General features: G+C 42.9%; 1 protein-coding gene across 4 annotated transcripts in view; it reads right to left on the bottom strand.

Annotated features, from left to right (window-relative positions):
* Positions 1–5,823: 5,823 nt before the first annotated feature.
* The window catches only part of rab3gap1 (RAB3 GTPase activating protein subunit 1), a 135,029-nt gene continuing 128,485 nt past the window's right edge, over positions 5,824–12,367 (bottom strand). For 2 of the 4 annotated variants that reach the window (XM_063052500.1, XM_063052503.1), the window contains 4 exons: positions 12,174–12,289; positions 10,160–10,262; positions 7,392–7,412; positions 5,824–6,753 (listed from right to left, as the gene is read on the bottom strand). In XM_063052500.1, coding sequence (XP_062908570.1) covers positions 6,511–6,753; positions 7,392–7,412; positions 10,160–10,262; positions 12,174–12,289 — 483 coding nt within the window. In that variant the 3' untranslated portion in view covers positions 5,824–6,510. The remainder of the gene's footprint in view (positions 6,754–7,391; positions 7,413–10,159; positions 10,263–12,173; positions 12,290–12,367) is intronic. The other 2 variants (XM_063052504.1, XM_063052501.1) reach the window with 2 other exon arrangements.

Genomic DNA, 12,367 nt, shown 5'->3' with positions numbered 1-12,367 from the left:
AGAAGACAGGAGGGGGAGGGATAGAGCCGAGAGCTGGACAGGTGATTGGCAAAAGGGGATACGAGAGGATCATGGGACAGGAGGTCCAGGAAGAAAGACGGGAGGGGGGGTGACCCAGAGGATGGGCAAGAGATATATTCAGAGGGACAGAGGGAGAAAAAGGAGAGTGAGAGAAAGAATGTGTGCAAAAAAATGAGTAACAGATGGGGTACGAGGGGGAGGTGGGGCCTAACGGAAGTTAGAGAAGTCGATGTTCATGCCATCAGGTTGGAGGCTACCCAGACGGAATATAAGGTGTTGTTCCTCCAACCTGAGTGTGGCTTCATCTTTACAGTAGAGGAGACCGTGGATAGACATGTCAGAATGGAATGGGATGTGGAATTAAAATGTGTGGCCACTGGGAGATCCTGCTTTCTCTGGCGGACAGAGCATAGATGTTCAGCAAAGCGGTCTCCCAGTCTGCGTCGGGTCTCACCAATATATAAAAGGCCACATCGGGAGCACCGGACGCAGTATATCACCCCAGTCGACTCACAGGTGAAGTGATGCCTCACCTGGAAGGACTGTTTGGGGCCCTGAATGGTGGTAAGGGAGGAAGTGTAAGGGCATGTGTAGCACTTGTTCCGCTTACACGGATAAGTGCCAGGAGGGAGATCAGTGGGGAGGGATGGGGGGGACGAATGGACAAGGGAGTTGTGTAGGGAGCGATCCCTGCGGAATGCAGAGAGAGGTGGGGAGGGAAAGATGTGCTTAGTGGTGGAATCCCGTTGGAGGTGGCGGAAGTTACGGAGAATAATATGTTGGACCCGGAGGCTGGTGGGGTGGTAGGTGAGGACCAGGGGAACCCTATTCCTAGTGGGGTGGCGGGAGGATGGAGTGAGAGCAGATCTACGTGAAATGGGGGAGATGCGTTTAAGAGCAGAGTTGATAGTGGAGGAAGGGAAGCCCCTTTCTTTAAAAAATGAAGACATCTCCCTCGTCCTAGAATGAAAAGCCTCATCCTGAGAGCAGATGCGGCGGAGACGGAGGAATTGCGAGAAGGGGATGGCGTTTTTGCAAGAGACAGGGTGAGAAGAGGAATAGTCCAGATAGCTGTGAGAGTCAGTAGGCTTATAGTAGACATCAGTGGATAAGCTGTCTCTAGAGACAGAGACAGAAAGATCTAGAAAGGGGAGGAAGGTGTCGGAAATGGACCAGGTAAACTTGAGGGCAGGGTGAAAGTTGGAGGCAAAGTTAATAAAGTCAACGAGTTCTGCATGCGTGCAGGAAGCAGCGCCAATGCACTCGTCGATGTAGCGAAGGAAAAGTGGGGGACAGATACCAGAATAGGCACGGAACATAGATTGTTCCACAAACCCAACAAAAAGGCAGGCATAGCTAGGACCCATACGGGTGCCCACAGCTACACCTTTAGTTTGGAGGAAATGGGAGGAGCAAAAGGAGAAATTATTAAGAGTAAGGACTAATTCCGCTAGACGGAGCAGAGTGGTGGTAGAGGGGAACTGATTAGGTCTGGAATCCAAAAAGAAGCGTAGAGCTTTGAGACCTTCCTGATGGGGGATGGAAGTATATAAGGACTGGACATCCATGGTGAAAATAAAGCGGTGGGGGCCAGGGAACTTAAAATCATCGAAAAGTTTAAGAGCATGAGAAGTGTCATGAACATAGGTCGGAAGGGATTGAACAAGGGGTGATAAAACAGTGTCGAGGTATGCAGAAACGAGTTCGGTGGGGCAGGAGCAAGCTGAGACAATAGGTCGGCCAGTACAGGCAGGTTTGTGGATCTTGGGTAGGAGGTAGAAACGGGAAGTGCAGGGTGTGGGAACTATAAGGTTGGTAGCAGTGGATGGGAGATCCCCTGAGTGGATAAAGTCGGTGATGGTGTGGGAGACAATGGCCTGGTGCTCCTTAGTGGGGTCACGATCGAGGGGTAAATAAGAGGAGGTATCCGCGAGTTGTCGCTGCGCCTCGGCAAGGTAGAGGTCAGTACGCCAGACTACAACAGCACCCCCCTTATCAGCGGGTTTAATAATAAGGTTAGGATTAGTGCGGAGGGAGTGGAGAGCAGAGCGTTCCGAAGGAGTGAGGTTGGAATGGGGACAAGGTGCGGTGAAGTCGAGACGGTTGATGTCCCGTCGGCAGTTAGCAATAGAGAGATCCAGAGCAGGCAGAAGACCAGAGCGGGGTGTCCATGAAGAAGAGGAGGGTTGAAGACGGGAGAAGGGGTCATCGGTGGGGGTGGAAGAGTCCTTGCCGAAGAAGTAGGCTCGGAGACGGAGACGGCGGAAGAAAAGTTCCGCATCGTGGCGAACACGGAACTCGCTGAGGTGTGGGCGAAGGGGGACAAACGTGAGGCCCTTACTGAGAACAGAGCGTTCTGCCTCCGACAGTTGAAGGTCGGAGGGGATCACAGTATGTATGTAGTGTTCCTGGGTTCAATGTCCATTTAGAAACGAGATGATAGAGGGGAAGAAGCTGTTCCCGAATAACTGAGTATGTGTCTTCAAGTCTCTGTCCCTATTTCCCAATGGTAACAATGAGAAGATCGCATGTCCTGGGTGATGGTGTCCTAAGGCACCGCTCCTTGAAGATATCTTGGATACTCCGGAGGCTGGTACCCATGATAGAGCTGACTAATCTTACAAGCTTCTGCAACTTACTTCGATCTTGTGCAGTAGCCCCCGCCCCCCACCAGATGTTGATGCAGCCAGTCAGAATGTTCTCCACAGTACATTTGTAGAAGCTTTCAAATGTTTTAGTAGACAAACCAAATGTGTTCAGTCGCCTAATGAAATATAGTCACTGCCTTGCTTTCTTTATAGCAGCATCAATATGTTGCTTTCGGGTTAGGTCCTCAGAGATATTGACACCCAGGAACTTGAAATTGATCACTCTCTCCACTTCAGATACCTCTACGAGGACTGGTGGATGTTCCCTCGTCATACACTTTAAGTCCACAATCAGCTCTTTGGCCTTACTGATGTGGAGTGCAGGGTTGTTGCTGCAAACACCTTGATGACACAATGACTTGACTCCATCTTATTTTGTCAATATTTATCGTTTCCTGAAGTCCGACGCTGATGCCACTACACCACCAGCCGGTCTGTCCCGAGTACGAATCCAGCCGGCTTCCCTGCACACTTTCCATCCGTGCTGGGTTACGAGCTGGTGATCTCTTCGGAAACTCACCCGGCAGAAGGCAATGGCAAACCACTGCTGTAACTTGCCTCGTAGGCGGTTCCCCACTATGTCAGAGAGTCGTGGAGGGAAATTGTCCGCTAACCGGAGAAACTCCAGATGCAACCTACCTTTACTTTTTATTATTTATAATTATTTTTCCCCCTTTATTTTTGTATTTGCAGTTTGTTGTCTTTTTCACACTAGTTATCCACCCTGTAGTATTAATTCTGTTGTGATTATTAGTATTATTGAGTATGCCCACAAGAAAATGAATGTCAGGGTTGTATATGGTGACATGGAGTACATGTACTTTGATAATAAATTTACTTTGCCATTTTATGGGGGATACAAGTGTATAGGAACAGTGTGGTGTAAAGGAACTAGAAGTGGTGGCAAAGCTCCAGAGTTGATGAGATTAGTGAAGTAACCATGTAATTAACAGTGGCCTGATGGCCTAAAGAAGGGACCTTTTCAAGGGGGGATTAAGCAAGAGGAGGCGTCTGAGAGTTGCCACCTGGGATCACGTCTGGGGTTCGGCGTGACCTGTACAAAAGTGATCGGTTGCACCTGGACCCGAGGGGGACCAATACTCTGGCAGGCAGGATCCAGAGTGAATTGACTTTATTTCTTACGTCCGTCACATACGTAAAAATCTTTACGTCTCCTGAATGCACAATTATAGTAATTTGTAATAGCATGTACAACAGGACACTCAAATATAGCTCAGAAATATAATTGCATCAGAGTGAACTTATCAGTCTGATGGCCTGGTGGAAGAAGCTGCCCCAGAGACTATTTGGCCTGGCTTTAACGCCGTGGTACCATTCCCCAGATGGTAGTAACTGCAACAGTTTGTTGTTGGGGTGACTTGGGTCCCCAATGATCCTTCAGGCCCTTTTTATGCACCTGTTGGTGTAACTGTCCTGAATAATGGGAAGTTCACATCTACAGATGCACTTGGCTGTCCACACCACTCTCTGTATTTCTCTACGATTGAAGGAAATGCAGTTCGCATACCAGCCAGTGATGCTCTCAACTGTGCCCCTGTAGAAAGTCCTTAGGAACTGGCAATTCCTGCTGAACTTCTTCAGCCATCTGAGGTGAAAGAGGCACTGTTGTGCTTTTTCCACCACCCAGCTGTATGTACAGACCAAGTGAGGTCCTCAGTGATGTGAACACCGAGGAACTTAAAGCTGTTCACCCTCTCAACCCCAGATCCATTCATGTGAATAGGGGTGAGCCTGTCTCCATTGCTCCTGTAGTCCACAACCAACTCCTTTGTTTTTGCGACATTGAGGGAGAGGTTGTTTTCTTAACACCACTGTGTCAGGGTGAGGACTTCTTCTCTGTAGGCTGCCTTCTTATTATTTGCGATCAACATAGTATCGTCAGGAAATTTAATTAGCAGATTGGAGCTGTGGATGGCGATGCAATCATGGGTATACAGAGAGTAAATGAGGGGGCTTAGGACACAGCCCTGAGGGGCACCTTTGTTGAGGGTCAGAGGGGCCTTCACCCTGCCTTGTGTAGCTCAGATCATCAGCAAGTGGTAAGAGTGGGCTCCTTTACCTCTGCTCCTCTAACCCTCAGCACAAGAGCCCCCCAGGGCTGTCCTGAGCTCCCTCTTTTACTTTCTGTACACCCATGACTGTCACCATCCACAGCTCCACTCTAATTAAATTTGCAGGTGTACACTGATTGGCTTATCTCAAATAATAACAAGATTTTGTGGTTTCGTTGCCTTGATGACTTTGTGCAGATTGTAGCTACATTTCTTGAGTTCCTGTTGGTCACCAGCAATGCAAGCTCTGTGTCGCTCGCCAAGTGCTGCTCGCACGGAACAGCTGATCCAGGGTTTCACCTTATCTCATCTTACCAACCAGACCTTTATCTGCAAGTCCAAATTGTTTATATACTGTAAGTAACAAACAGCAAGGATCCCAGCACTAGTCAAAGACGATCAATTACAAAAATAATCATGTTTCTCCAAGCAGCAAGTCAACTTCAGATCCAATTTGATAGGTTCTCACCTTTGAACTTCGTCAAGACCTTACTAAAGTCGACTGCATCAACCATGCAATGACACAAATAGTTAATCCTTTGAAAACATTAGTCAATTTAAAATGTGCTTGCTACCCTTGCTTAATTCAGGTGCAGATTAATTCTTCACTTTGGTTTATTGCAATAATTTCACTGCCACTTTATTAGGCTCAACTGAATTCCGATTACCTGGCTTACCACTGCTGCCATCTGAGTAAGTAACATTTTTCAGAAGCTTAAGAAAATTTGAATATCTCTTTCAGAATTTGTACGATTTTCTGCTCTCACTTCCCTGATAATAAGCAGGTCAGGCTGAATTTGTGCTTCCCTACTCTCCCTGGTAGTGCTGTCACTCCCTTGCACACTAATCACAACTGTAACAAACCATCTACTCTCCACCTTCCATCTTTATTAAAGCCTCTGCAATCAGGATAAGTCTCCAGTCATCCTTTACACGATCAATGCCTCTCATCATTTTATACACAATATTGTGAAAGAGAACAAATTCCTTGTGAGCAACATGAATATTCCAAAGGATAAAAAATGCATTGTGATTACACATGGTTAAACAGAGTCTGAGTAGCCAAAAATTCACTGCAACTTACCTTCTTTTGTGTGTTCTTGCTGTGGATGCAGGTAGAGGTTTACTTTTCATCAAACTAAAGGTGGTCTGAGCCTCAACTTGGGCTCAATTGTTGAACAAACATTGTTTTTGTAAATTAAAATAACAAATAATTCTGCTCTGCAGAGGTAATACATTTTTGCTATTACTGAATTGTAACCACATTTTTGACTACAATACTATTCGTAATTTGTATGATTTATTGATGCAATAAAAATATTTTAAAGCACCTACACCAGAAAACTTATACTACTGTTGAATACAAGGTACAAGCTGGGATCTTTTGTGGCCATTCCAAACTCTCTCCAGGACTGCAGTAAGTTCTGTCCTGCACTCAGCAGACCATTCAATGAAGTAATGACTGTCAGACATATTCAATACAGAGTTAAGTTTATAAGTAACATTTTACATTTGATCATATATAACTACAGTTACTTTTGTTTTGAAACATTGTTCAAACACTTCTGCTTTTGTCAAGTTCTTTCTATTGTGAAATTCTACCAGAATCACTGCTAGTGTGCATGTCCTTGAATATTAATGAAGTACTAGATTAACTTTGAGAAACTTAGCAACTTCAGCTAAAGCATGTTTATTTACTAAAGTGTGTAAAATGTAGGAACGACACCAAAGTAGTTGTGAATGATCATATTTTAATTAAATTATCTATATCAGAAGAATGACGTGTCGGATGAAAACGCACCAGCTAGACGGAATTCATCTTTTAACAAAACACAGTACATGCGTTGTGGTAAAGACCTTGAGTATGGAGCAGGGCGAGGCACAGTTGTCCGAAGAATTATTTCTCGTCCAGTTGGCAGAGGAAATTCTGATGCTGCTCCTGGGCTTGATTTGTGCTCATCAGTAGAACTTTGCTTTACGGGTTCATCATCAACTGGACTCAGAGTTGGAGCCTTGAAGATAGAAGAGATTTTTTTTTACCAATATAGGAAAAGAAACCTGGTCAGTATTTGCAATTGATTTACTAGCAAAGTATTGATAATGATAGCTTTTATTTACAAAAATAACTCAAAACAAGAATTATAGGTACAGAATTTCATGTGACAGCTGGATATGAAATTAGCCAAACATGTAGATGCTAAAATTGATATTGATAAAATTACTTTGTTTAGGAAGCCTTGGATTTAAAAAAAACCCCTCTATATCTCAAGCTCCAATTGCAGATTTGCAGTTTTTAAAATGAATGCTCTTTCCCCAAATGAAGTTTGAATGAACATTCTAAACAAGTTCAAATGCTAAACAGCGAGTGAGCATTATGAAAGGCAAAGGAAAAATTGTAACTGGATTAGAATATGAATGGTTCCATTTCAATAGTATTTAAACCCATGGGGAAATAATTTCTATAATGATAAATATTATCCAAATGGCCTGATCCATTAAAGCAGATGGGTTATATTAACAAATAGAAATTAGAGAAATCAAACTGGAACGAATGCTACATGGCTGCCATTTATGCATTCTCCCCAAAAGAAAAGTGCATCTACATGAGGCATGACATGAAGGGTGCTGGAAGAGAACAGTTGGTTGTTACCTCTTCAGTAGATTCAGAAAGCTTGAGAAGGGGTGAAATAAAAGTCGTGTTAGGAAAAAATCAATGATGAAAGGAAAAATCAAATCAGATGGTCAAAAGGTTAAAATACCTCAAGGAAATACAAAACACTAAAACATAGTTATTTAGTAACATGATAAAATTATCATTATTTATACAAGTTATTCATTGTCAGTTACTATATACAGTACCCTGAAAAAGTATTCATCCCACAACCCTTGTATTACAACCAAGGAATTCTGATCAACTTAACTGAGTTTTTATGTGAATCACATGCTCCTTTTTCTCCCCCACAGCACCTCCCACCAAAAATATACGGTGAAAATTGTAAAGCATGAAAAACTAAAAATTCGAGAACTGAAATGTCAGTAGTTCAAAAGTATTCATCCCTTTGCTCAGTACTTGGTTGAACCACATCTCAAAGCTATTACAACCAGCAGGCTCTATTAGCTTTGCACAATGTAATGGAACAAGATTTGCCCATTCCTTCTTACAAAATTGCTCAAGTTATGCTAGGTTAGTTGGGGAGTGCCAGTAGACAACAATCTTGAGGTCTTGCCAGAGATGTTAGTTAGATTTAAGGTCAGGACTCTGACTGGGCTACTCAAGGACATCATTTTTATTCATTTGAAGCCACTCCATGGTTGCTCTGGCAGTGTGCTTTGGGTCATTGTCCTGCTGAAAGACAAACTTCCTCCCCAGTTTAAGCTTTCTGGGCAGACGCCATCAGATTTTAACCAGGCTCTCTCTCTCTCTCTCTCTCTCTATTTAGCAGCATTCATCTTCCCATCAATCATCACCAGAAAAGCGTCCCCATAGCATGATGCTACCATCACTTAGGACATACTATTAAGACGTGGAAGGCTCAAAACTATTTGGTCTGAGTGGTGTAAATCTAATACTGAACATAAGAACATAAAACCGTAAGGAATAGGAGCAGGAGGCAGCCATCTGGCCCGTCGAGCCTGCTCCACCATTCAATAAGATCATGGCTGATCTGGCCATGAACTCATCTCCACCTACCTGCCTTTTTCCCATAACCCTTAATTCCCCCGCACAACAGCCAGGTAACACCATCCCTGCTGTAAAGTATGGTGGAGGTAGCATGATGCTACGTGCATGCTTTTCAGAAATCTGGTCAGAATTGATGGGATGATGTATACTGCTAAACTGGGGAGGAAGTCTGTCTTTCAGCAGTACTGCCAGAGTAACCAAGGGTTGGTTCCAAATGAAGAAAATTGATGTCCTTCAGTGGCCCAGAGTCCCAACCTTAACCCGATCAAACATCTCTGGCAAGACCACAAGATTGCTGTCCTCTGCCGCTCCCCAACTAACCCAGCACCGCTTGAGCAATTTTGCAAGGAATGGGCAAATCTAGCTCCATTACATGGAGCAAAGTTTACATAGATTTATCCAAAAAGACTACTGACTGTAATGATCTACGAGAGATGCTTTTTTATTAAATTCATGAAAGGGGAATAAACCTAAAAACAACTTATTCAGATGCAGACCTTTACTAAGAAACTATTTGCCAAACTGCCCATTGCTACATTTGGGCATCATGTTTAAAGATCCTGGGTATGTTTTCTTTGGTTACACAGTGGAACCCATTAAAATGAACAAGCTGTCGATCAGCAAGAAAAAAATGCACATCTTGTCACCTCAGAAATAACATGCTGATTAGTATTTACATGTTGCAGTTTTCATTATTATTTATCACTGAATATTTAATCTTTCAACTATGACATTTTTTTGTTTGAAGTTTATTCACATTGCTGGCATTGGACCTTACTTACACGAGAAACATGAACTTTAAGACTTGCTGTCCTTGTCTAATATATTGATAGTTACAATACAGGGCATGCACTTTACGATCCATGTACAGTTGCATTTCTCTTGGTAAAACAAGTTGGTTTTGTTCTCCAGATATATGAGGAATAGAGAACAAAAGAACACTTATAATATAAAGCAGGAACAGCAATAAGTCTAGATATAGGATTACTTAAATTCCAAATGCACTTCACCATATGAGGACAATGGCAGAATATTTGGTTCAATTCTTAATCTGAACAACTCTGACACAGAGCAGTCACTTGAGCAACTAAACACATTTTGTTCCTTCTGAAAAGTAGGGAAGTATTATTCTTTTCAATTGAAAATGTTTGTATTCAGTGAAACTACTGTCCATTTAGCTTAGGGCAGAATGTCTAACAATGTATTTGTGAGGTTACTTTTGTTTACAATCCCTGTTACAACACTTTACAAATAGTGAATATCATGAATTTCTCATGACTGATTGTCGTTTTAATGTCAAAAATCAAACCAACTGTTCAATTTTTTAAAATGGGAAATTGATCCCTCCCTAAAATTTTACCTTACCTTGAAAGAACAATTGACACAGGCAGGGAGAAAGATAATTTGACCTTGCTGTAAGGCATGGTACTAGACAAACTGGGCACCTGATTTTTTTTTAAAAAGGTTGAACGGTTCAAGTGACATTGTCCAAGGAGTGTTGCACAGAACATTATCGTAAAAATGAAATGTAACACCCATGTGTTGCAACATATGTGAATCTCCCTTCCAGTAAGTTACAAAGATGCTTTCAAAAGCCAGGCAATGTGTTTCTGTTTAGTATAGTGTTTAAAAATGCTGTATCCATTTCTTCACTAAGTACCTTATTCCATTTTAAAGATCATTCACTAACTAATTTCAGAATCAAACCTAGATACACAATTTCAGTTTATTCTTACCCTCTGTGCATTAACAAATAGTTTGTAAATGGTGTTCCCTGTAGGCCCTCCTCCTGCTCCATTTACAAGCACTTCTGGCTGGTCTAAAAGACAGCTCACAAACCTAATAAAATATTAAGATGGTGAATCACAAAGTTTCCAATCATGAGCAACACACACAAAATGCTAGAAGAACTCAGCATCCAAGGAAATTAATACATTTTGACATTTGGGCTGAGACCATTATCAGGACGGGAAAGGGGGACCACTGGAATAAAAAGATGGTGGAGGGGAAGGAGTATAGCTGGAAGGTGATAGGTGAAGCCAGACAGGTGGGAAAGGTAAAGGGCTGGGGAGGAAGGGATCTGTTAGCAGAAGAGAGTGCACCATAGGAGGAAGTGAAAGAGGAGGGGACCCAAGGGGAGGTGACAGGCAGGTGGGAAGAGACAAGAGGCGAGAGGGAAAAAATAACGGAAGGAGAAATTGATATTCATACCATCAGGTTGGAGGCCATCTAAATAAAATATAAGCTGTTGCTCCTCTGCCCTGAGAGCGCCCTCATCACGGCAAAACAATGTAGGAACAGGAATGAGGGCAGAAATTAAAACAGCTAGTCACTGGGAAATTCCACTTTTGGCAGATGGTGCGGAGGTACTGGACAAAATGGTGCCCCAATTTACATCGGGTCTCACCAATATAGAGGAGGCCTCTTCAGGTGCACCAGATATAACAGACGACCGCAACAGTTCTGCAGGCGAAGTGTTACCTCACTTGGAAGGACTGTCTGGGGCCCTGAGTGGAGGGAAGGGAGGAGCTGATTAGGCAGGTGTAGCATTTTTGTTGCTTGCAGGAGCGTGTCAGGAGGGAGATGAATGGGTCAGTGATGAATGGACAAGAGAATCATGGAGGGAGCAATCCCTGTGGCACAGGGAGACTGTGTGTGTGGGTGGGGTGGGGGTGGGGGAGGTAAAGATGTGTTTGGTGGCAGGGCACCACTGGAAAATTGCAAATGTTACTTCACTCCTTAAGACAGCAGGAAGGCAGCAGAAAGAAAATTATAGATCAGTTAGCCAGACGTCAGTGGTTGGGAAGATGTTGGGGTCAATTGTTAAGGATGAGGTGATGGAGTACTTGGTGACACAGGACAAGATTGTACTAAGTCAGCATGGTTTCCTTCAGGGAGAATCATGCCTGATGAACCTGTTGGAATCCTTTGAGGAGATTACAAGTAGTATTGATAGAGGGGATGCAGTGGATGTTGTATATTTGGACTTTCAGAAGAACTTTGACAAGGTGCCACATGAGGCTACTTACCAAGTTAAGAGCCCATGGTATTACAGGAAAGTTACTAACATGGTTAGAACAGTGGCTGATTGGTAGGAAGCAGCGAGTGGCAATAAAAGGATCCTTTTTTGGTTGGCTGCCAGTGACAGGTGGTGTTCTGCAGGGGTCGGTGTTGGGACCACTTCTTTTTATGCTGTATATAAATGACTTAGATGGAGTAGGTGGCTTTGTTGACAAGTTTGCAGATGATATGAAGATTGCTGGAGGGGTAGGTAGTGTTGAGGAAATAGGTAGGATGCAGAAGGTCTTAGACAGACTCAGAGAATAAGCAAGGAAGTGGCAAATGAATTACAATGTTGGAAAATGCATGGTCTTGCACTTGAGTAGTAGAAATAGACGTGTGGACTCTTCGGCAAAATCCACATTGTCACGGGAAGGACATGCAATTCCACACACTCAGCACTCAAGGTCAGCCGGGTCCCTGGTACTGAGACCAAATGTGAAAAATAAACCCAAGGAATACAATATTCTGTTCTTAGATGATTACATCAATCCCAGGTTACTTACTGTACATAACAGTAAATACTTGATTAAAATCTTTCCATTTATCTAGCTTCCTCTCATAAACTGCACAAAAATATTCACTGCCCATCTCTGATTTACAGAATCAGCGAAACGTTCAGTATATTAAATCAAATTATCGGTTACCAGTTGGAAAATGGATAATATAACAATATACCACAACATTTACCTTTCCAATTCCACATGTTCATCGTCCTTTTCGTGTTTCTTAATTCCAAACTTGGCTTGGAGTGATCGTGATCTTGCAATAATAGCTTCTGCAGATATTATTTGACTAATTATTTCCTAAAAAAATATATCACACAGTTACATTTCTCAATTTTTGAAAGGCACTTTTAGTTCAAGAGAGAATGAACAAAACTT

This window comes from Mobula hypostoma, chromosome 6, assembly GCF_963921235.1.
Source record: "Mobula hypostoma chromosome 6, sMobHyp1.1, whole genome shotgun sequence".
NCBI classification, from domain to species: domain Eukaryota; kingdom Metazoa; phylum Chordata; class Chondrichthyes; order Myliobatiformes; family Myliobatidae; genus Mobula; species Mobula hypostoma.
The sequence above is the reverse complement of the archived record's forward strand: the minus strand, read 5'-3'. Positions and strand labels throughout refer to the sequence as shown.